Raw genomic sequence first — 23,595 nt, forward strand, 5'->3', positions numbered from 1 at the left:
GGAAACGGCTAGACATAGCTCACCTTGGTACCCATTCTCAATGTGTGCATCAACTTCGCCAGAAGCAACTTCAGGAGCCCAAGAATTCTCCTCCTCGCAATTGGATTAGCACCAGTGAGAACAACCACCGAAACAAACAGCACAATCTGAAGGAACCTCTTTGACTGCGTCAATGCAACAAACCGTGACTTCCAGTGCCTAACTAGAGACGAAATGTCGTGCACCGCTCGCGGCTGGTTAGTAATTTCGCTCTTCTGCGACGCATCAGTGCTACTCAATGGCAACTGCCTCTCTACCCTGGGGGACTGTGGCTGTACGCTGGGCGTCTGTGACTGCGATTTCTCCCGTCTAGGCGACTGTGGCTGCGATGTCTGCCGGTTAATGGCCTCCTCTACCCGCTCCCTCTCCTTCTGTCGCAACTGTTCCTCCTCTACACGTTTCTGTTCTCGCTCTCGGTTGAGCTCATGCTCCATCTCACTAACCTTGTCTACGCTCAGCCCCGAGGCACTAGCTACTTCTCTCGCATAGTCAAACTGGCCCCGCTGACATAGCACTTTGTATACGTAGACATCGAGCAAGGCCCTGGACTGGATGTCGTCGTCCGCGCTCGAAGCGAGGCTCTGTTCCAATACCTTCTGAGTCGGCTCAAGCAGGCTCTCCCGGCCCTCAGAATCACTGTATTTCGTACACAGGATGGCAATCGGAACAACCACCTGGGGCGGGATTGTCTCCGGGGCGAACGCAGAGCCAGCTGCGTCCCAGATCGTCTTGCCGTCGAACACCTGCGACTTGAAGTGTCGCTTGAGCTGCTTCGAAATGTTGCTATTGGCAGAATTCAGCGCAGACTCCGCTAGAGCCAGATACAGGCACCACGCCCGGGTACTATTGGTCTTTAATAGCGGTTCTACCGTCTCGAAGCACTCCGTGAACTGGCGATTAAGGAACTGCGACGCAGCTACCTTATACTGGCTTGCGGTGATATCCGACTGGCTGCTGCCAGGGCTAAACAGGCTCCTTGGCCCGTTCATTACGCTCGTCATTTCTACTTTATCGGATCAGTCGTTCTTTCTAGTCCTCGTACGTCCTTGTCGTCGTACCTTGTCGTCGTCGCCTTGACGTGTGGGGTCGTTCACGATGTCGGAGCAGATCCGAGGTCCAGCAGCCCCCCCTCACCCCCGCCCTTTTTCAGGGGATGGCCGATCCATGTCAGCGCTGACTAAGCGAAATTGCGACTTGACCGTATTCATTGGCGGGCTCAGTGGATGAAAGCAGTTGTCAAATTCAGCTATATATCTCCGCTACCCGGAGCCCCTTCCGGAGGACTGGTCCGTCCCATTGGTACTAGTAGGTGAATGCATTCGAGGGCCAGCCCTTGAGCTCCCGTAGCTGGGGGCCAGCCCCCAGACCCCCGTATCCGGATGATGGCAACAGCGTAACAAAAACTTTCGTTACACTGTTACAAACTCCCATAACACCGCTTCGCGGAGGTATTTTACAATTGATCTCATCGAAGAACTCCGCGTAGCGGAGCCCCAGGGGGGTTTGGGGGGACTGGTCCCCCCAATTGTACTAGTAGAGCTGGTGTATTCATGAGGGGCCAGCCCCTCAAAGTAGTGGAGTAGAAAGAATTAGTAAATTAGAGCTTGGACTGGAACGAGTTCAGTCGGTTGATCTGAGCCACGGCTTCCGCCATGATTTCGTCGACGACCTGCTTGGCTGGCACAATGGCCTTGACAACAGCCGCAGTCTCACCCATGAGATACTTGTTGTCGTCCTCATCGTCATTTTCTGGATCGGGGTCGTAGTTTTCGTTTTCGAGGTCTGTGTCGTATGGGATGACGCCCTTAGATGTAAGCTCAGCAATCTCGTCTTTCCTCTGCTCCCAGTTGTTGACGTATTTAGTTCGGTAGACTCGCAGAGGCCGGCCGGTGTAGATAAGCGTTCGCACGGTGTCGTCGAACCCGGCGTTGAGGACCTTCCGCTTGTGGTTCATTGGAGCACCAGACTCCTCGGTCGCCACGAACCGAGTGCCAACCCACACAGCACTGGCTCCGTAGCTGAGTGCCGCAGCCAGCGACCGGCCGCAGTACATACCTCCGGCCGCCACGACCTGCACTTGCTCGCCGGTGATCTTGGATCGGAACCCTTTGACGGCGTCCACGACGGAAGGGATGAGCAGAGTCGAGGGGATCGACCCAGTGTGGCCACCGCCTTCACCACCCTGGCAACAGATCATGTCTACTCGGGCAATGTCGCTGCCATTCGATCCGAGCAGGTGCTTGAGGTGCTTAACGGCCCCGATCATGCACATCACCATGATACCGTGCTCGTGGAGATAGTCACAGATGTCCTGCGAAGGGGCGCCAACGGCCGAAACAACGAGCTTCGCTTTATGCTTGATGAGAACGTCGAGGAACGGCTTGATGGGGCCCACATGGTACGCCTTATTGGTCTTTCGGGCACCCCCGCCGATCTTGGGCAGCAGGAAGTCGACACCAAACACACCGTTCTCTGGATCGTTCATATAAGACTTCATCTCGACTAGCAGGCTATCGAGGATATCTGGAGTAGGAGCAGAGGCGGCTCCGAGCACGCCAATGCCTCCGGCGTTGGTCACTGCGGCGACCAGCCGGGGACCGGCGGCGATGTTCATGCCAGCCAAAAAGATCGGGTGCTGGACGCCGAAATGCTTGGTGATTGGAGTTGAAATGGACATTCTGTAATTGGACTTGATCTGCTACCCACAGGCAGCCATTCCTCGATCTATATATACGGTCTCCATCTCGGATCTTTTATGCACGGCTGACTTTAACGCAGTCCGATAGAGTGTTTTTCCCCACACAACTCCCCGAAAACCTCGGAAGACACCACTGCCGAGAGATGAGGAGACAATATACCGCCGCATTCTATAGGATGTCAAATTCCGAACTGTCCTGCAGATTCCGCGTTGACTTATTATTCGTATCGCTATTGGCTATTTGTATCGTTATTGGATGAATAGAGGGGCGATTCTTGACCATTCGCCGAAGTCGGTATACGGCATAACTTTGAGCTACAGTACCGTAAATGTATCGGTTACTCTAGTATATATATACGATTCCTAGTTGTGTATGAATATAGTGAACATGAACAGTAGTGCATATCTGATGCAGAAGACCATCTCCATTTCGGAGTTCGCTACTTATATTCACCGATCAGAGCCACTAAGTAAGCCGAGGCAAACTGGAAAAGTAATCCATTGAACGTAAACTCCGTTGGTTTTATTTTCAAGGGTGTGGCTCCGCTTCATGGAGGACTTGTAAATTCAGCTATATATCTCCGCGCAGCGGAGCCTCAGGGGGGTTTGGGGGGGACTGATCCCCCCATTAGTACTACCAGGAGACTGTATTCGAGGGCCAGCCCTCGAGCTCCCGTAGCTGGGGGCCAGCCCCCAGACCCCCGTAAGTGATGGCCATAACGTAACAAAAATTTAGTTACACTGTTACAAACTTTCAGTCTGAAACAAAACTCCTGTAACAATGCGTAACAAATGCCAGTCTCAAATCTCTGCAGAACCCCTACAGTAGTAGTAGAGCTGATGTATTCGAGGGCCAGCCCTCGAGCTCCCGTAGCTCCGCTTCGCGGAGGGCATATTGATTGTTACCATCTCTTCCAATCGAACAATTTGGTTAGCTAATGCCCGTCAGTTTGATATCAATAAACCTCTCTGGCTTGGGGGTTATCTTCTATATTGCCCATGGCAACCAGTAATCCTACAATTTTTAGACCGGGAATGGTTATCTCAATCTAGAATAGTACCAATCGTAATAGGATCTTCTAGGGTTGAACGAAATTGCTAGTTTTCGTACGTCATGCATATATCTGGTGATAGCTATCAGTAGGCGGCCTTAAAGCACTAACACCTACTTTGAGAATAGTAAAATATCAAGAGAAGTATGGCGAAGGTGTTTTATTAACTGGGTCGATTGTTAGGCAATTACCAGTAAGAATTTACATACCGTAGGTTGTTATATCCTTCTGGAATAACCTTCACTGCTACCAGGTATAACCTATTCATTCCCCTACCAAAGTAGGAAACCGCCTCTATTACGTACGTGTAGTAAACGCAGCGCCCCACTTTCCAGAGCTCACCATCCTAGCCCGTTGAAAAAAAAAAAAGAGATCGTTCTCCAGAATTATAATTTACTTCATCCTACCTCAGTGATTATTTCATAGTATTGAAAAGCTCCTTCGAGGCTACTCTCGCAGAGGGCACTCGTACGCGGTTACGAGGAAGACGACATCAGCCCATTGTCCGGGGTCTTGGCACAGCCGCACATGAAAAATGCAGCCGTACGCACGTGGAGAACGGCTGAGAACGCATATAAAGGCCAACCGGAGCAAAGACTGAACTAACAAAGATGATTCCAGGTGATATTTGGTACCATATAATCGATTCCGGCGAGCTTTCGAAGCAGGACCTGTGCAATTTAAGAGTTGTTAGCAAGCAGCTCGAGGAGATTGTCAATCGCAGGCTTTGGGCGAATTTGGCCCTAGCCTTTGACACTCGGTCGACGACTGCTGCTGTGGGGAGACACCAGCACCAGAAGAAGCTGGATTATGTCGCCTTGCGAGAGCAATTGCTTTCTCGAATTCACTCGCGGTACATGGTTCGCATGTACCAGAGCGACATTTGGAAGATCGTCAAAGTATGGGGCGTTGAGCGGGCTAAGTTCGTGTTTGGCAATGTCACAGACCTGTACTTGATCACAGACTACTGGCAGCCGCATGAGGACGGTCTCATTGAAGAGTTGCCGGAGTGGTATTCCGACAACACTGTGCACCTGCGGTGGTTCACCCCCAAGCTGCCTGAGTTCTTCCCGAATGTCAAGCGCCTCTCTGTGCAGGCTCACGACTTCAGAGACGTACACCGGGGCTGGCAGACCTTTATCCCGCACATTTTTGGGCTGTTCCCCGGCCCCAAGGTATACAAGTTCCTCGAGATTGTATTCTCGCATAACCTGCGTACCCATGACGAGGACATGATCCCGTATGTTGACGTCAACAGCCTGTCGCTGGACTTTAGCTCGTCACCAATTGAGGCTGCCAAGCTCCCCAAGGAGTACCTACAATCGCAGTTGGAGAGCTTGGTTGTGGTTGCGAACCCGAAACTGCCCCATCCGATGGTGTTTGTCGGTCCAAAGGTGGAGGGAGCAGAGCCTCAGCCAAAGCTTAAGGACGCGTACCTTCCGCATCTTGACTGTTCCGATATGGACCAGCTTTTGCGAAACGTTGAGGAGCTAACGGTGTCGGGCACCAAGCCGGTGTCTTTCTACACGTTGCCCAAGCTGAAGAAGCTAACTGTGTGTACGATTGAGTCGTTTGACTTGCCGGAACAGGTGCATTGGCCAGTTCTCGAGGAGCTGCGTTTGAAGCCCAAGAGGCGGATCAAGCCGGCCACGAAGCTCATCCACGAACGAATTCCGTCGCTACAGCAGTTCCATGTTTATACGGGCGAGAAGGACCATGTGTATGATGTTTTGCAGCCTACGGCTGTTCATTAATACCCCATTAATACCATTAATTTGTTTTATATTTTATATTTTATCTTTTAGGACTCTGTTTCATATTATTATTATCGAGAGTGAATAACAATATTACGGCTAATGCCGTCTTTTATGCATTTCAAGATTTTTAGCCAAGTTAATGTAGCAATTGAAGCAATAACAGTACTAAATATCATGCGTACAGCTTCCCATCACTTCATAGAATCAATTGTAGCTTCCCTCAGTTTCTTCAAAGAATTTAGGTCAAGCAAGCACCACACACCGCCTGCATATGATGGCACCACAAACTCCCTAATTTTATCAGAATAACGAACAGTTAGCTCCCTGAGCCGCGTCATGTTCGCAGTAACCTCTGCAAGGGGACACAATCGTCGAAAAATCTGGGACATTAAGGTTAGTCCGAAGCTCAAACGCAGTCAGCTGGGATTCCGTCGCCTGCGATACCAGTGTCTGCATCATGCAGTTGACGTCCAAACCCCAATAGGTAATCGTTAACTTTGACGGGGCGGCACGAACGAGATCTTTGATACGCAACGTCGACGCGTCGTGTGCTTCTATGGAAATGCTGTCCGTGCCACTGGTGATACCATATCTCTCGGCAACAATGGGAGGGATGTTCCTTTCTTCTTCCATGAGTGTTACCGTCAAATCAACAATTTGAGCATCAACTTTGACGCTCTGTCGCAGCGCATTACACACGAGCTTCTTTAAGGATTTCCCAGTAATTGTCAGCTGGTTAGGACCAGATACATGGCACTGATAATGTAGCGAACTGACCTGATTGGGTATCATCAAACACGGTTGATCCACCACAATCTCAGCTGCACGAAGCTGGACCTCTCTCAACGGATCACGAGCAAAACTCAGCAATTTATTTAGCTCTGACACATTGCAGTCCCCCTTAAAGTAAAGAGCCATCGTTTCCATGCGTGCAAATAATGGTGGAACTGGGATGATTTTTTGGTCAGGGGTTCCTTTGAGATCAATCAACTTATGGCGGCGATGACTAAACTTAAGGTCCACACAGACGTTGAAGTTGATGTTTTCTGGAGCCTGAGCGACTAGCCTGTCCAGCCAAGATACAATCTCGATACCGACACCCTCGAATGAAACGGTAAGATTCACGTCAACTTGGGTGGAGGGTGGGATAAGTGGAAGGTACTTTAATAAGCGCCAATTGAACGCCGTAAGTGATAGTCGAATATGGCTCAAAGTTGTCATTGAAAGTAGGTATTTCAATACCTCGTCATAGTCACTAGAATAGGGGCCGATGTATATTTCAACTTGGCGGAAATACTGCGTAAACTCACAATCCACAGCTTTCATCATGGTTGCAGAGTCTTCATACGTAAATCGCAGCCCCTTAAAGCCATTTGAAAGAACGGACGTATAACCAAATTTTGCAGTGATATTTTTGAATAACATTGGACAGATCGTGCTGTACAGCTGTTTATTAGCTAAGCCCAGAGATAAGGCGCTTCTTCCGTCATCAGTCAGGTATTTAGATATCATTGTCAACAGCTCAGTAGGAAGCTGAGAGAGGAAGTCGGTCATCGCTATGGCAAAAATATATTGGTTCCACCTTTGGCAATTTATATCCTTTTGTAAGTTCATTCCCTCATATTGTTATTTAGCATCCGCATATGACATGTGCGGATCGGCGAGCTACCTCATTTACCATTTTTACACATCTAAAGAGGAAATGAAAAGCCCGACGTATGCAATAGCTTAGTCGAAATACTGAGCGATGGAGGATTTCAGGGCCGGTAACTAAGTAACAGCAGACAGTTGAGTTGAAAATCTGTAACGGTAAAAGTCAATACCGTCCCTAAATGACATGCCATTTATCTGCATTATCCTCCAACTTTTACATTTATATATGTCTTCAAAAGTCATGGACTGGCCCCTTCAATATATATACGTACTACCGGTAACTAAAGAATAGGAATATTAGAATTGAAGGAGCCAACGGGGGGTTTGGGGGGTTTCCCCCCAACTACGGGGTCTGGGGCAGAGCCCCAGAAGTGGATAAAGGGTCATATTAATCTTTTCAAATTTCTCACCGGTCATGTTAGACTCATACATTACATTAGTACTGCTGGAATACTGCTCGGGCAGTGTCAATCAATCGCTTCACGCCAATCATCCACTTGCCGCACTCCTCGCTTCGGGTCGTCATAATGTCAACCTGCAGGGCACTGGCCATGGCGTAGTCCTGCTGACTGACAGCCTCGACGAGCCGCAGCATCTCCTCAATCGTCTCGTCAGACAGCAGATCCTCGTTGTTGAGATGATCGTAGAGCATGTTGAGTCGACGCTCAGCGTCCTTCATCTGTCGCTGGTACTGCTGTGGGATCACTGGCATGACGCGGTCCAGTTCTGCGCTGAGAACCTCGAAAATTGGCCTCGACTTGTCTGGAATGTGGCTTCGGTCGCCCGGCGGGTGCTGCGGCGTGATCTGCTCGACAATTGGCTCGGGCTCGGGAGTAGCGCTCTTAACCGCCTGGCCTGGCTGGTACTGACCTGCCAGCGGTGGAGCGGCGAACCCACCGGCGCCTGGGCCGGGAGGCGGAGGTGGTGGAGCGAACACAGCACCGGCTGGGGGCGGACCTGGGGCAATTGGGCCCTGCCCTGGCGGTGGAGCGTACGGGTTACCTGGCGTAGGGATTCCGTGCTGCTGTTGCTGCCCTGGCGGTGGAGCGTATGGGTTTGATGGTGGTGGACTGGCGACCTGGGCCATTGGAGCGGCCCCGTATGGGTTCACTGCACTCTGTTGGGGTGGTGGCTGGGCGTATGGGTTCTGCTGTGACTGGGCCTGGGCGTATGGGTTTGGCGGGGGTGGTGCAGTTCCGTAGTGGCCGCCATTCTGGGGTGGAGAAATGGTCGCCGTAGGCTGAGCCGGAGCGTATCGGTTGTTGAGCACTGGAGACGTCACCCGTGGAGACTGGACGCGTGGAGAAGAGCTCTTTGGCGGGGGAACAGCACCGCCCTTTGGTGGCCCAAGTGGAGGCGATTGGCTCACTGGTGGGGCCTGGTTAGGGAAGGGAGATCGGATCGCGGTGGCCGCTGGCGTAGCTCGTCGCGAAGCAGTGATTGCGTGCTCTGGGAGGTCGTTCCACCCACCCTTCTCCTTTGGTGGCCGGGATCCGGCAGCTGGTGGTGGGGGAGGCGGAGGCGCTGGGGAGAGCGGTTTGGCGTAGGTCGGCACCGAAGGGGCGCCCATTGGCTGGTACGGGTTCGCTGGTGGCGACAAAACAGGCTGCTGAGGCACCGGTGGAATCACAGGCTGCTGTGGCACCACTGGCTTCGCCACAGTAGGCGGGAGAACCGCAGGGGGCGCAATGTATGGGTTTGGAGCAGCCGCTCGTGGTGCGGCGGCCGCATAAATGCTGCTGAGTCCACCAGACGACTGGGTTCGGGCGTGACTAGCCTTAGTTGTGGTGGTAGTGGCCCGAGCCTTAGCCTTGTGGACTCGCTCCTTCTCCAATGCTACGCCTGGGTAGTCGCTGGGCAACAGCTTGAGGTAGGCCTCAGCAAGGTCGAGGTGGCCCTGGGCACCCACGACGGTCGCGTAGTCTCGATAGGCGTTGTAGAGACCGGCGAGATTCGTATCGTCCGACGAGGTGGCGGCATCCTTGATACCAACGGCCTTGCGGAACATGGTGACCTTTTCGACAAACTCGTGGAGCGCCTTGAAGTGGGCCGGGAAGGAGGACGATTTGTCCTCGAGGTCGCCGTGGAGCTCAGCGTACGACACTTCCCGCAGCCACAGATTGACGGCCTTATCGAGGTTGGACCCAGCGAGGTAGCAGAAGACGGCGCTGTTACGCAGTTCTGTCTTTTCGGTAGGGTCAGAGGCCTCCCGCTGGGCGGAGAGGAGTCGGTCGCCAAGCTGGCCGCTGAGAGTGGCAAAGGACTTGTCGTTCTTACAGTACGTGAAGAGACCCGTGATGACCTCGCGCCACTCGGTAACGTCGGCGTTGTTGACCAAATCGTTGAGATTGTTGCTGGTGACGGAGTTCAGCAGTCGCACAAAGGCATTGGTCTTGGCGTTGGTGGCGACGTAGGCGTTGCGCACCTTGGCCTTGAGCTCTTCAGAGCCATTGGCTGACAGCATGAACGCGTCGGGGATGCGGCCCTGCTCGAGACAGATGTCGACAGCGCGCTCAATCTGGCCCAACAGCACAGCTCGCGTCAGGTCTTGCTCGGCCGAGGACTGGCCCGACGTAAAGAGGTGGAACTGGCCAATTGGAGCAAACGACGACTCTTGGGTGGACTTGAAGCTGCTCAGGAAGCCCACATCGGTTCCATTGGCCTCGTCAAAGCCGACTTCGTTGGCCGTTTCTTCTGTGGCGGTGGCGGCGCTAGTGCTGAAGCTGCTGAGGAACCCGGTCCCAGACCCTTCACCAAATAGGTCATCTTCTTCTTTGGTTTCTTCAGTTTCGGCCTTTTCAGGTTCTTCCGGCTCTGGCTGGTCCTTCTTCTTCTTGTTCTTCTTCTTCTTCTTTTTGGAGACCTCAGTAACCGAGCCGTGTTCCGACGCAGTGGTATCTACGTCCTCCTCCTTCTCAACCTCTTCCTTTGGCTCCTCTGGCTTTTCCTCCGGCTTGATCTCCTCCTTTGGCTGCTCAACTGAAGGCTCCTCTGGCTTCTTCTCCTCTGGTCTGGGGGTAGGAGCCTGGAGAGCCTCTAGAGGCACCTGGGCGGTCTCAAAGAACTGGGCAAGACGCACCCGCTTATCACCGTCCTCCATCAGAGCGGCAATGACACGCCAGTCAAACTGCTCCGACTTGGATTTGGCATTGTCGGCCCGCGACTTGGCAATGGCCGACAAATCCCTACTGTGCAAGATCTCCGACATCTGCGTCGCCTCGTCGTTAATAGAATCGTCTCCATAGTGCTTGGACGAAATCTCCACCGAGGATCGACCACCCTCCGTCTTGACGGCGACAATCTTACCGCCAAATGCAAACTGGGCCGAAACCGGTCTTCGAAGCCACTGGGGAGCAAACTCGAGGCTGAAGCTCGGCTTGTTGCTGTTATCCTTAGCGTGGGTGTCCTGAAGCGTCTGAATAGCAATGGTGCCTTCCTGGGAAGCCGTAGCAAACAGATCGGGAACACGCGGGCTGAACCGCGTCTTGAAGCTCCAGCTCGACTCAATTGGGTACTCACCCACCTTTACACTCCTTTCGGGGTTCCACAGGAACGTTCTGTTGTCCATACCCGTGGAAATGAGCAGGTTGGCGTCCTGGGCGCACCAGTCCATCGACGCAATGTCGCCCTTGTGCCCCCGCAGAACCTGCTGCGGCGCCGAGTTGTTACGCAAATCCCACAGAAGAATAACTGGTACGTTCTCGTCACGCGACGACACGGCAAACTTGACCGCTTCCGTCGGGTGCCACGCAATGGACCCCACGGGACATCGTCCGCCCGTCGAATTGGCGTACTTGAACTGCAGTACTTTTTCGTCCTTGCTGCCCAATTCAAGCACCGAAGTATAGCCCGTGTTTCCGGCGACCGCAAACACCTTGGCGATCTTGTTGTTCCAGCTCATGGCGTCGATTTCGTCGAGCCGGCACCGCTCCGTGGGCACAGCAAACGCGCTGCCTCGCTTGAGGTCCCAGACGAAGACCTCGCGGTTGGCGCCAGCCGAAGCCAGCACATGCGACTGCACGGGGTTAAATTGCAGCGACCGCACAGCGCCCGAGTGCTTCTTTAGCGACAGCACGCGGTTCTCCGGGTTATGCGCGTCAAACGCGTTGACGAGACCAGACTCGTGGCCCGTCGCAATGACTCCACTAGGGCGCGCATCCGACACGCCGCCCCATACAATGTCGTTGATCCTACAATAATCATTAGCTCTCCGTGTTACTTTTGTGGTTGCAATTGACTTACTTGGACGAATCAACGCTGACCGAAGAGGAAGGGGTGTCCAATAGGTAGCTCTTGCTGGCTCGGTCCACCAGGTTCAGGTCCCAAAACTCCAATTGGGACTGCCCGTTGGCATACGAGCCCGTCACAATCGAAGGCCCCGTCGCCACGGGGCTCCATGAATACGCGCTGGAGCGGTTAATCTCCCGTAGCTTTACCATTCTCTATAGTTCAAATCACTTGGTAAATCGTGCTTTTTTCTTCCCTGAGAAAACGTCAAGAACGTCAATTGAGGGCCTGCTAGATCTGTACGATGTTCCTCAGCCTACGATCCCAATGAAATTAAGCACTGCTCCCTGTTCTCTCGTCTCTCTTGGTGCTCTCGCAAGCGATGATGTGATGTCAAGAGGGGGACACGAAAGAGACACCTTGGCCAGTTGGCGCGGGCGGCCGCGCGACCCCCTTCCCACGCGCCGCACTACACGCGGCTCACTCCCCCTTACTATGGTGACCGTTTAACAGGTCATACACCGATTTTAGTACTTGGGGGCCAGCCCCCAAGCCCCCGTGGCTCCGCTTCGCGGAGATCTTCGACCCCATAGTTATCGATCTTGGTACTTGGGGGCCAGCCCCCAAACCCCCGTGGCTCCGCTTCGCGGAGGACTTAGTTACACAATGCAGATTGAGTATATACAAGAATTATTTACAAATTAGCAGGGTTAGACGTCTCTAGTGGATGTTCTTTGGTTGTTCATTTTTTGAGCCCAGCACTCTTTGAAAGCTTGCATCTGTCTTCGTTAGCGAGATCAATTGGATATTGTTCAGCTTACCTCTTTGATGCATTCCCTCCAGTCTTTCTTTTCAGCATGACAGTCCGTCAATGCCATGTTTTCAGCTATATTTAAAAATGTTACCATATTTGATCGTTTTCCAAACTGTGAGTTTAAACTTACCAGAACAGCCAGTATCAATGATCCGTTGGTCCCTTTTAATTTCGTTAGTTTCCTTTATTTAGATCTTCAGGTACATACCACTCGTCAGGCTCGTCGTCATCCTCCTCTTCGTCCTGAGCTGACTCCTTTTTATCTACCGTTGGAGAAGTTGCATCCGTCATGATAAGTAAGGGCCTATCGGAGTCAGTCCATTTCGAAGTCGCCTCTTCTAGTGCTGGCCAGTAACCATGGCAACCTGGTTGGCGGGGGGTTTCCTCCCAATACGCCAGCCAGACGTTTGTGCGGCTCGTCTCAGACATGGACAGCTCGTGGGGCTCAAAAAATGTGCGGCTCATGCGGCATGGAACTTCATTCACCGAGAGACATTCGATTCGACTGCAAGGCTTAAGCTATTTATCCGATACAGACTCTAAAAACTGATCCATTCTTTTTTTGGATCCAATACTTGAACATGAAGTGAATAATGCGCAAAGCACTCTGGTCGAGGAATCAGATGTAATGGGGATCCACAAGATGGAGATCCAGAATACGACCATCCAGAAACGACCATCCAGAAGCTGACTATCCAAAAGATAACGATTCAAAAGATGACGATTCAAAAAACGACGATTTAAAAGGCAAGGATTCAGAAGAGTAGTGATGCAGACGCAAGTATTCCTGAAGCAATTATGAAGAGGCTAGCAAGTTTTGTTGAACAGTAAGCTGGAAATCCAACCAGTCGGGCAAAAGTACTTTTTTATCCAAAAAAGTGTATGCCTTACACTGGGGCTGGAGGCTCCTGCCCCCCATCCCCAATACTCACACCTGGGGCTCCGCTCCATTGAGATATAGCAATGCTACTCCAGGAGAAGCTCTCTGTCTACAAACCATATAGTACGTAGGGAGCTAATTGATCTCGCAGAAGAAGTCGACAGAATTCTCAGCGAAGCGGAGCCACGGGGGTTTGGGGGCTGGCCCCCAAGTGTCAAATGATCAACGAACTATGCATTCATAAACAGGATCTGTGCGAAGCATTTCTGGTTCCCAATGCGAAAGTAGTAGAAATCTCCGCGAAGCGGAGCTATGGGGGTTTGGAGGCTGGCCCCCAAGTCTGGAATGAACTCGTAAAACTCATGAGACTTGGTACTGGCCAATCCCGCCATACTGGTCTATAGTAGCATGCTGTGTATGAAGCTATCGCGAAGATTCTCCGACGAGTGAGACCCTCCCCAACAAAACCTTCACCGCAACCGATTTCCGATAGAAACCCCCAAAGATACCCTCGACCGGTTGATTTGGTGGTCTCGTTTAACGCATAACTAACAACATTTAAGTAACAAGATCAGAAAGATTTGGCGGGTGAAAAGTTTCGCGAGTCATTTGAGTCATCCTCGCTGCATCATCAAACGTCCGACCCGTCCCCGACTTTTGACGTTTGCCCACTCCCCGACGTCCATTAACACCCACGTCGCTATGAACGTGCTCGTCTATTCAGGTAAGCCCTCCACTACCTCTTGTGTGTACATTTTCGTAACTAACGCATATGTAAAGGCCCAGGGACGACTGTAGAGTCGGTTCAGTACTGCACTGATACGCTGCGAAGGCTCCTTACCCCTCACTACTCGGTACTCCCCGTATCGCAGAACGTCATTAATAACGAGCCATGGGAGCGCTCCACGTCGCTCATCGTCATGCCAGGCGGTGCTGACCTGCCATATTGCCGAGAACTCAACGGCAAGGGCACCACGAATATCAAAAAGTTTGTCCAGAAGGGCGGCCGGTACCTCGGGTTCTGCGCTGGGGCCTACTACGGAAGCGCCAAGGTCGAGTTCGAAGTCGGCGACCCAGTGCTTGAGGTCAGCGGGTCGAGGGAACTGGGCTTTTTCGAGGGAATCGCCCGAGGATCCGCCTATAAAGGGTTCCAGTACGGCAACGACGACGGAGCATGCGCGCCCAAGATCAAGGTCAACCAGGAAGCCCTCGGGGTTGATTTCTCTACGTTCAATTCGTATTTCAACGGCGGGCCTACTTTTGTAGACGCAGCCAAAAAGGATGGCGTAGAAGTGCTGGCGGAGTATGCCGACGCCATCGATGTAGAAGGGGGGCCCGCTGCCGCAGTATACTGTAAATACGGCAGGGGCTCGGCTGTTCTGACCGGGTTCCACCCCGAATACTCGGTACCAGGCCTGAAGATTACTTTGGACAAGTCTGACAAGCGGCTAGAGGTCATTGGCGACTTGGAGGCCCATGAAACGGCCCGGGTAGAGTTTGTCCGGGCAGTACTGGCCAAGATGGGCATGATCGTCAACCGCAATGACGAGCTACCCCCGGTTCTCACTCGTTTGAGTCTGTCGGCGCTTGAGCCCGAGCGACTGGCTCCCCTCATTGAGTCTCTCAAGCCAGAGCTCAGCCAAGACAAGCCAAACCAGCTGAAGGGCTTCAACGATACCTTCCAGTTCAACGACGCTAAAGATGGTCTGTTCTCGCATCTGGACGGCCTCTCAGTAGAAGACCGCCCCATGTTTACTAACCCGGAAGACAACCACAAAGTGCTTAAGCAAGTAGATGTTTTCTACTCAGGACGACCGAGTCCCAAGGATACTCCACACTTTAACCATGAGATGTACTTTGATGAGCTGAAGCGGGTTGGCGGGCAGTTCGGGTCGTCATTCGGTGACACACTTTTGTATGGCGAGGTTGTGACCTCAACCTCGACGATGCTTGAAAAGAACTTCCAGCTGCTCAAGCACCTGCCCACTGGCTTCTTTGCAGTAGGAACTATCCAGGTGAATGGGCGTGGACGAGGCAACAACGTCTGGGTAAACCCTCCCGGCGTACTGGCTGTCTCTGGCGTTATCAAGTTCCCGCTTCACGATATCGGGCCCAATACGCCGTTGGTGTTTATCCAGTACCTCGTGTCTCTTGCCATGGTCGAGGCAATTCGTGGATACGGCCCTGGGTACGATCAGATGCCTATTCGCATGAAGTGGCCCAACGACATTTACGCCGAGAACCCGGCCAAGAGAGGCGTAGACGTGGGCCAGATCGCCACATCAGACGAGTATCTCAAGATTGGCGGCATTCTCGTCAACAGCACGCTGCTTGAAAACGAATTCAATCTCGTGTTTGGCCTCGGAGTTAACGTTTCTAATGCGGCGCCGACCACCTCGGTCAACCTCATTCTCAAGGCGTTGAACCACGAGCGACAAGCCAAGGGGCTGCCCAAGCTTCCAGAGTACCGAATTGAGATCCTGCTTGCCCGGTTCGCCAATGAAATCGGCAAGATGATGCGAACTTTCCGCTTCGCTGGGTTCCGGCCATTTGAGAACCTCTACTATTCTCGGTGGCTGCATACTGACAAGATTGTCACTCTCGAGCAGCACGGCAATATGAAGGCGAAGATCAAGGGCATCACTATGGACGGGGGTATGCTTCTCGTCGAAGAGGTGGACCGTAATGGCAAGTCGCTTGGCAGAACTGTCGAGCTGCAGCCAGACGGCAACTCCTTTGACATGTTCCGAGGTCTGCTCAAGAAGAAGACTTAATGCTAGACGGCGGCACTCTTTTCAAGCTACTAAGCGATGGCAATTCTTGACATATGCAAGGTCTTTTCAAGAAGGCTTTACATACTAAACTACGGCAATTTTTTGGCAGGTCTTTCTCAAGAAGGCTTAACCCACTGTAATATACCCAATAGAGACTGTATATATACGGAATGATAGCGACTTGAAGGGTCACTAACAATAAACAACATGTATAAAAAATATTAGGCCAAAAACATATGCAAAGCGGAGCCAACAACAATAACGCCCATGGCAACTAGCCACTTGAATGCGGTTTCGTCAACTATGGATCCGCCATTCGTATAGCTGTCGATACCAGGCTCCGGCGTGTACGACTGCTTTCGGTACAGACCGATTGTGTACGAAAGCGGCTCCAGGTACCCCGGTCTGGGCGACATGGACATATTGCCCTTGCTGTCAAACATCTCAAGCTTGTAATTGGCAACAATGAGCCGGTTCGATGGGTTCTCGTCAGATTTGCCAGTATCCCACACAAGCTCAGTCTCCCTTGATGGGTGGTTCGTGGCAATTGTCACAGTCTGCTGGTTCTGCGAGCAATAGGCCAGGATATTGATGTGCTGCGGCGTCACAATTAGACTCGTGTACTTCCACTTGAACGTGGCATAGTCGCCAATCTTGATGTACGTCGATGAGGTCGAAACCGGAGTGACCATGGCAATGCCTCCGGGCGGAGATCGGGGATCAATCGAGGTAGGAGTCACAAACGCAGTAGAAGAAGTCTTCTTCTTATGATCGCTTGTGGTCGTCGTCTTCTTGTGGTTCTTCGAGTCGGTTTTCGACTTGTCGTTCTTCGAGTCGGTCGTCTTGCTATCCTTGCTATCCTTGGAATCCGTCTTGCTGTTATCCTTGGAATCCGTCTTCTTGCTGTCTTTGGTCGTCTCTCCGGTAGGGATAGCACTCACTTCTGGCATGTCGCTGGTTGCCTCGGTCTTACTCTTGGTCTTAAAGTCCCCAGAGACCACCGGCAGACTGCTGTCGTCGTTTCTCTTGACAGCTTCAACAGGACTGGCCCCAATAAGAGCGCTGAAAACAGCAAATAGGGCCAGGATCCTCAGTATAATCTGGGCCATAGCGTCGCGATCTGGCAAAAATAAGCGGCGTGAAAAGTTAATTATAGTAACCTAGATGGGTGTGTCTACGTGGGACGTTCTTCAAATCCCCAACCTTAGGCTTTTAGTGCAAAGTTGACAAGATCGAAAGGTCACCAACCTTTTAGTAATAGTGCCGGTCTGATCTTTGGTTGATTTTATGCCAAAGTCTACTTCAAATGCCACCAATGTGTTCTGGTGCGTTCTGGAGATTGGCCGTTTCAGACTGTGTCCCCAGGCAGCCAAAAATAAAAAAGACGCGACTTTGTACACAGATTTCCGTGCCGATCGCGTGCGGCTTGTGTTTACCGTGCATCACCACATCCAAAAAAGGCCTTTAGCCAGCATTTTCATAGCCATTAAGATATGGAAATAGTTGAAAACCAGCTTTATATGGATTATTACTATGGCGGGGGAGATTTAGAAAGTAGGTAGAGAATATGTTAGATTTGAAGATCGAATTTCTTTGTCACCTTGGCGACGATTGCTTGGTATCGTAGAGCTCCCGCGAGTGTCCAAGTTATATGACTTGTTATTCTGACCTTATTCACTGTAATATTCGTAATAGTCTTTTGTAAAATGGGTAGCAATTATTATACATAAACATATTTTTTTCACATACGCAGGTGCGGGAACGGTAGGAATGGTAAATCTAGAAAAGGAATGTCGGATGGCACGCAATACGGCCCGCTTGTAAAAGAATTCTGAAGTAGAGTCTGGATTAACTGAAGCCGAGTGACATTGATGCGGTAGTCTTGCGACTGCTTGATGAGTCGGCTAATATTTTGCTGCAGAGAGCTGATAACTGGAAAGTCCGCGGGGTCAAGAGAACCGCCGACAACGTTACCAACAACGGCCTCCAAGCCATCTGCCACCGACTGCACAAATGGTCCAAGCAGAGCATTGCCAGCAGTCTTGGACGCCCCAAAGCTGAACGGTTCAATAGCCTTGGAGACGGTAGCTATGCCGATATCAATCTGAGCATCTAGACCATTAAAGACTTCAGTAATCGCTGCAGCACCAGCTCTATCGGAAGTTTGACGATAATCGTTTACCACAGCATCGAGATTCAGCTGGGTATTTTTCATTACATCTCGTGCATTGCCGAGAATAACAAACTGTCGGGCTTCAACAGTGACCGCAGGAACAGCTACCGCGGCCAAAGGGCCAGACATAAGCACATAATACGCGGAACTAAACGCCATTTATTGGAAAAGCTTCTCTGGCTTAAATTACAAACTGATGACATCTGGGCTCATCGCAGCTATTTGTATTCGATATTTAAAAAGCCATTTCGAATTGGCCGACCCGAGTAACTTCGGATTTGACCTTAACTCTATTACATGTGTACCTCCGTTGGCCCGCTAACAAATGGTTTAAAGGCGTTAAAGTTAAATAGCAGCACAACCATTGATTTTTTTCAACGGTAATAACAAAAATTGATTATCGCTTCTTGCTGGTAATCTTGGCCTTCTTTTTAGCCTTTTCCGCAGCCAGAGCCTCCTTCTTTCGCTTCGCGGCTGCCTGCATCTCACCTTTCGACTGCGGCTGCGCCGTGAAAAAGTCCATAATTCGTCCCTGGGGCGTAGTCTTAGAGCCCTTCTTCAGTTTAGCAGCTCCCGCCCGTACTCGGTCTTCAGAGAACCCTTTCTGCTTGCACAAAAATTCAACTAGGCCCTCTACGTCAGGCTCACCCCATTTGATGTCAATGTCCTTAGCCGGGGTAACCTCCGGGTTGCTGAATAATTTGCGCACCTCCTCGAACGGCCAGTCCTCGGGAACCTTAATCTTGCCCTCCTTGGCCCTGAGGTGCTCAACAATCTTCTCAAGGCTTTTATACTCCTTGATAAGCTTAAATGCAGTAGCCGGACCCACACCCCGGATCGGATCACAGTAATCGCATCCAAGCAGAATACACAGATCAATAAACTGTTCCCTAGTTAGTTCCAACAGGGCAAGAGCTTTCTCCGTATCGATCTCGACCACTGGCTGTTTCTTCGATTCAGGAGCAGTCATGTGTCGAAGCAGGATGGGTGTGTTAAACGTCAGAGTGTCCATATCTTCAGATGCTGAAGCGTAAACCTTCTTTTCCCGAGCCAGCTCAGCACACTGTGCCTCCGCCTCACCTGGCGCTTCGACATAGGGCACGCCCATGAGCTTCAGCAGCTTCTTAGCCTCCTCATTCTGATCTCGCGTGACCTTGACCTGACGCCTCTCGTATCTACTGATCTCTTCGGCCGTGCCCGTCTCTTTAATCTCCTCCTGCTTTCTCTCTGCCTCGTCTCTTCGAGCCAGTCGCTTGGCCAGCTCGCCACTCTTGAGCTCTGGTGGCTTACCGTCAAACACATATACTGGCTTGATTCCATTGTCTACGATCCGGATCGTTCGGTGGAACATCCCTACAAGATGCGACGTAGTCTCTCCTTCTTCATTCTGTAGCTGTTGGCCATCCGTTTGTCTAACAGCGATTAGGAACTGGTATAACGACATGGACGCATCAATTGCTACTTTGCGCCCACCGAGGGCTTTGAAGTCCAGGTTCTTTACCGCTGTAGGAGCATTGTCAAATATAAGTGGGAAAAGTCCTAAACTTGTTAGTCAATCGCGAACATCTTCTTGTCCCGTTAACATACCTTTAATACCCATTTTTAGATATATTTCACGGTACTGTAGATCAAAGAGGAAGGGAAATGGACCGACGCGTAGAAATAAATGGGAGATACGCGGGCGCGCCACCACGCGTTTTTTTTCTTCAATTAACGCGAGTCCAAACTAGGAAGGTCCACAATCGAGACGCATAGAACCAGCTATAGTACCAATTCTTACGCCTAGGCATATGTCAGTGCTTATATTAAACTCACAATAAATAACGCAGTATGATGAGAGCAGCTTATGCAGAATCAAGGTAATGGGTATATACAGATCTATTTGAACTCATCCTTGAGCTTCCACTTCTTTTCGTCAGGCTGCCACTCAGCGATTTGCCTCAACATTTGCCGAATCGTGGCTATGTCTTGAGAATTCTTCACCTCAACTCCGCTTGCAGAAACTAACGCCGGAGATGGAGCCCGCAAGTTCTCAGCCGTTGCCAGGAAATTCCTCATGTTTTCAATAGCAGTCTGTTGCTTGCTTGTAGCAGATCCCCCGCTAGCAGAACCCGCCTTCGTTTCAAGAGCCTTTTTATCCCTGATGCTCTGAAGAATAGACGAAGATGAGATCTTTTTGCCGTTATCCGGGGTAGGCGAAGGAGTCCCGCCACGAGACTTGGCACCAAATCGGCCAGCAGTGCCAAACTTACCAGTCCAAGTAGGGGTTCCAATTTCATGCTGCCGCGCCGCTCGACGAGACGCTCTCAGAGCATGCACCGCTTGGTTCGCAATTCGTTGTGCCTCTCTCTCTACAATGACAGTGTCAGGACGTGAAGCATCCATGATTGCGTCATGTTCCAAGGCGCTATGGACCCCCGAGCTAGCAAAAAGCCCTTGAAGAATTCGGTCGTCATCTTCCGCATTCTTCGTCTCTTCTGATTCGCTCTTGTTTGTCTGGAATTCTTCCAAGCCAGCAACACCATCCATACCCACAAGTTTGGCCAGGTCGTCTTCATTGTCCTGCTTTCGTTTCCTCTTGCCAAGACGCGATGAAGCAGTCGCGACCTCAGTACCTTTGAACATACCTCCAGTCTCCGTGCCTTCCTCATCAACGTCTCCCAGAGAAAACAAGTCGTGAAGATCATTCATTTTGAAGAATCGCCGTTGCTTGGGGTCCTTCAGAATCTTGTTTGTGAGAAACTGCTTGAAAATTTGCCGGTGGTAAATCTTTTCCTCAATGGCACCTGCAGTCATAAGGCGGTAGATTGTAACGTCCTTCTTCTGGCCCAGACGCCAGGCTCTCTCTCGAGCCTGGACATCCGTGGATGGATTCCAATCTGGGTCGAAAATAATAACCCGGTTCGCGCCTGTTAAGTTAATGCCGAGACCACCGACTCTCGTGGTAAGTAGAAACACATTAATAGATGGGTCTTCGTTGAATCTGTCAACCAAAGTTTGTCTCTGACCAATTGGAGTAGAGCCATCCATCCTCAAGTAAGCGACTCCAGAGAGCCTTCGCATAAATAGCTCCAAAATGTCAAGCATTTGTCTTGTCTGGCAAAAGAGCAGCGTTCGGTGGCCTTGTGACTTCCACAGCTCAACTAGAGATTTCACAACCTGCATTTTCCCGGACTTTGCGGGATTGCCATAGTTGTATCCTTTCTTTCTCAAAAGCTCTTCTCTCTGTACCAAATCTGGATGGTTGCAAATCTTTCGCAGAATATCAACACCGAACAAAACTTGTCTCTTGCCTGCGAAAATTGACTTCATCTCGTCAGATTTTAGGAATGTGGTGTAATTCTCGCGTTGGATCTTGGTCAGCTTGCAAAATAGAACTTTCTCACTCTTCTTGGGCAGATCAGATGCGACGTCTGCTTTCATCCGGCGCAGCATGTATGGCGCGACCATATCTCGAAGCACAACTGCGCACTTGTATCCTGTTTGGACTTGAACGTTAGTTGCATTAGCATAGCCGCCAATATTAATGGGAACGGCAAACTGGTTCTGGAACACGGGAAGAGTGCCCAAACGACCAGGGAAAACGAAGTCAAACAGACTCCACAGTTCAGTTAGGTTATTCTGAATCGGTGTACCACTAAGGATAATACGGTTTGACGTCTTAACCTGCTTACACGTCAAAGAGATGTCGGAGTCGGGGTTTCTAATCTTATGGCCCTCATCAAGCACACAATACCCCCACTCCTTATTCAGTAGAAAATCCCGGTATATCTGCATCCCGACATACGTCGTCACAAGTACATGCCCGTTTGTCACGACATTATCAACAATAGACTTGGCACCAGCACGAGCCTTGAGACTACCACGACTGGGTAATTCTTCTCCGGGCTTGGTTTGCTCTAGCATTGCTTCAATAGATTCTTCCTTCTTAATGTCCATCCCAGTACCAATGGAATGGAGAATAACTGTTCTCAATGGAGGCCACCAGCGATGGAACTCGTTGACCCATTGTTTCATGACTGTGGCCGGGCAAACAATGAGCACAGGCTTATCGAGGAGTCCTGAATAATGTAGCCCAGCAACGAAAGCTACAATTTGGATTGTTTTTCCCAGGCCCATTTCGTCCCCTATAATTCCTCCCACTTTCTGTGAATACAGCTCCCACAGCCACTGGACACCGGTTCGCTGATAGTCAAACAAACTAGGGTATATATCTCCGGGTATTTTGAACTTGCCATCGAGAACTGCATCGGACTCTTTCGGGTGCGGAATTTCCCATTCATTGCCAGTCTCAGCAGCAGCAGCATCAGGGTTAATTGATTCGCGGTAAGCTTTCCTCTTGCGAATCCACATTGCTAATCGCTGCTGGTACAATTCTTCATCACCGTCATCCATGCCTCGCAATTCTTCTTCGTCAGTTTTCCTCGCAACTTGACCTTCGTACATATCGAGGTCATATTGCTCCGCTTCTATTCCTTCATCATAGCTTTCATCTTCGTCCTCTTCGGGGACAAATTCCGAATCAGAATTGTCGTTATCCTCTTCATCGCTTCGCTTTATTCGCTTTCTACGTCGACGGGTAGTCATTAGAACTGGCTGTTCTTCCAATTCTTCACCAGGAAGCCTTAGGTTCTTGTGTGACATCCCGGTACTTTCAGTCGGGATTGTGGCAGCAGTAGTAAACTGCGAGCTGCTTGCAAAGGGCGTGATTTTACCAGTTCGTAGTAGATAGTCATGCTCCGATTCTTCGGGGAGTCGGTCAGAAGTTCCAGTATCCATTTGATTTCTAATATTCTGATTCTTTTGGCGCTCTGCTATTCGAGAGGTAATATCATTAAGGTCGCTATTGATCCCTTTCAGATGTATTTCCTTAATTCGTTTGATTTCATCTCTGATTTTCTCCTTGTGGCTGAGCCGCAGCGCTCTATCATCAAGCTGGCGTTCCAAACGGCGGATCTGGGACTCGTAATGGGCTTTGGCTTTCTCAGTCTTATCCAGCCGTTTTTGATCTAGTTCATCGTCTCGTTTATCCATAGCCTCAGTAGCCTTTAATAGTTAGCCAGAATGCGCGGCGTACTTTTACCCCGTTTAGCATACCTTCCTCGCCACATCTCTTTCGAGATCATCTTGATCCACGGACCAAGCGTCCAGCTCTGCAATGTCATTGGTATCTATGCGGTCTTCATCACTCATGGCGAATCTATTGTCAGTAATTCTTGGTACTTTGGGTGTTGGAGTCGCGGTTGACCCGGTGATTTGAAATTAATTTATGATAAGTACCGCGCGGCGAAAGCAATCTTCATATCGCCACTCCAACAAGTTTCCCTAAAAGGGCAACTAACTAATAAAGAGGTGGTGATAATACCGACGATATACAGTATATGTAGTAGTTACATTGAGCACTGTAAATTGAATTGACTCCATCTCAAGTTGACAGTTGAACACCCTCGGTATATGAGCCGCACAGAATGCGGCGGACGTGTTTCAACGCGGAGAATCTTAACTACCTACTGTGCCGCGGTTTTGAA

At 50.7% G+C, this 23,595-nt stretch overlaps 11 protein-coding genes across 11 annotated transcripts; 2 read left to right on the forward strand and 9 right to left on the reverse strand.

Annotated features, from left to right (window-relative positions):
* Positions 1–8: 8 nt before the first annotated feature.
* On the reverse strand, positions 9–1,028 carry TRVA0_031S00232 (uncharacterized protein; the record flags this gene model as incomplete). The annotated part of the gene is made up of 1 exon (XM_076685942.1): positions 9–1,028. One exon carries the CDS (start codon positions 1,026–1,028, stop codon positions 9–11), a length of 1,020 nt encoding a protein of 339 aa, XP_076539757.1.
* Positions 1,029–1,636: 608 nt separating this feature from the next.
* On the reverse strand, positions 1,637–2,716 carry TRVA0_031S00254 (NAD(P)H-dependent flavin oxidoreductase; the record flags this gene model as incomplete). Its single annotated transcript, XM_076685943.1, has 1 exon — positions 1,637–2,716. The coding sequence occupies one exon, from the start codon at positions 2,714–2,716 to the stop codon at positions 1,637–1,639; it is 1,080 nt and encodes a 359-aa protein (XP_076539758.1).
* Positions 2,717–4,400: 1,684 nt separating this feature from the next.
* On the forward strand, positions 4,401–5,543 carry TRVA0_031S00276 (uncharacterized protein; the record flags this gene model as incomplete). Its single annotated transcript, XM_076685944.1, has 1 exon — positions 4,401–5,543. One exon carries the CDS (start codon positions 4,401–4,403, stop codon positions 5,541–5,543), a length of 1,143 nt encoding a protein of 380 aa, XP_076539759.1.
* A 303-nt stretch (positions 5,544–5,846) lies between these two features.
* Positions 5,847–7,160, reverse strand: TRVA0_031S00298 (uncharacterized protein; the record flags this gene model as incomplete). The annotated part of the gene is made up of 1 exon (XM_076685945.1): positions 5,847–7,160. One exon carries the CDS (start codon positions 7,158–7,160, stop codon positions 5,847–5,849), a length of 1,314 nt encoding a protein of 437 aa, XP_076539760.1.
* Positions 7,161–7,635: 475 nt separating this feature from the next.
* SEC31 (Sec31p) lies at positions 7,636–11,638 on the reverse strand (the record flags this gene model as incomplete). Its single annotated transcript, XM_076685946.1, has 2 exons — positions 7,636–11,389; positions 11,442–11,638. The coding sequence occupies 2 exons, from the start codon at positions 11,636–11,638 to the stop codon at positions 7,636–7,638; spliced, it is 3,951 nt and encodes a 1,316-aa protein (XP_076539761.1).
* Positions 11,639–12,136: 498 nt separating this feature from the next.
* On the reverse strand, positions 12,137–12,531 carry COA4 (Coa4p; the record flags this gene model as incomplete). The annotated part of the gene is made up of 4 exons (XM_076685947.1): positions 12,137–12,205; positions 12,248–12,312; positions 12,371–12,402; positions 12,449–12,531. 4 exons carry the CDS (start codon positions 12,529–12,531, stop codon positions 12,137–12,139), a joined length of 249 nt encoding a protein of 82 aa, XP_076539762.1.
* A 1,291-nt stretch (positions 12,532–13,822) lies between these two features.
* Positions 13,823–15,894, forward strand: BPL1 (biotin--[acetyl-CoA-carboxylase] ligase BPL1; the record flags this gene model as incomplete). The annotated part of the gene is made up of 2 exons (XM_076685948.1): positions 13,823–13,844; positions 13,901–15,894. 2 exons carry the CDS (start codon positions 13,823–13,825, stop codon positions 15,892–15,894), a joined length of 2,016 nt encoding a protein of 671 aa, XP_076539763.1.
* A 221-nt stretch (positions 15,895–16,115) lies between these two features.
* TRVA0_031S00386 (uncharacterized protein) lies at positions 16,116–17,003 on the reverse strand (the record flags this gene model as incomplete). The annotated part of the gene is made up of 1 exon (XM_076685949.1): positions 16,116–17,003. One exon carries the CDS (start codon positions 17,001–17,003, stop codon positions 16,116–16,118), a length of 888 nt encoding a protein of 295 aa, XP_076539764.1.
* A 632-nt stretch (positions 17,004–17,635) lies between these two features.
* Positions 17,636–18,226, reverse strand: TRVA0_031S00408 (uncharacterized protein; the record flags this gene model as incomplete). The annotated part of the gene is made up of 1 exon (XM_076685950.1): positions 17,636–18,226. The coding sequence occupies one exon, from the start codon at positions 18,224–18,226 to the stop codon at positions 17,636–17,638; it is 591 nt and encodes a 196-aa protein (XP_076539765.1).
* Positions 18,227–18,464: 238 nt separating this feature from the next.
* On the reverse strand, positions 18,465–19,667 carry RAD27 (multifunctional nuclease RAD27; the record flags this gene model as incomplete). The annotated part of the gene is made up of 2 exons (XM_076685951.1): positions 18,465–19,606; positions 19,655–19,667. 2 exons carry the CDS (start codon positions 19,665–19,667, stop codon positions 18,465–18,467), a joined length of 1,155 nt encoding a protein of 384 aa, XP_076539766.1.
* A 278-nt stretch (positions 19,668–19,945) lies between these two features.
* RAD26 (DNA-dependent ATPase RAD26) lies at positions 19,946–23,260 on the reverse strand (the record flags this gene model as incomplete). The annotated part of the gene is made up of 2 exons (XM_076685952.1): positions 19,946–23,113; positions 23,165–23,260. The coding sequence occupies 2 exons, from the start codon at positions 23,258–23,260 to the stop codon at positions 19,946–19,948; spliced, it is 3,264 nt and encodes a 1,087-aa protein (XP_076539767.1).
* Positions 23,261–23,595: the final 335 nt, after the last annotated feature.

This window comes from Trichomonascus vanleenenianus (assembly GCF_965637985.1).
Source record: "Trichomonascus vanleenenianus strain CLIB 3782 genome assembly, contig: TRVA0_031S, whole genome shotgun sequence".
In the NCBI taxonomy this organism is placed as follows: domain Eukaryota; kingdom Fungi; phylum Ascomycota; class Dipodascomycetes; order Dipodascales; family Trichomonascaceae; genus Blastobotrys; species Blastobotrys vanleenenianus.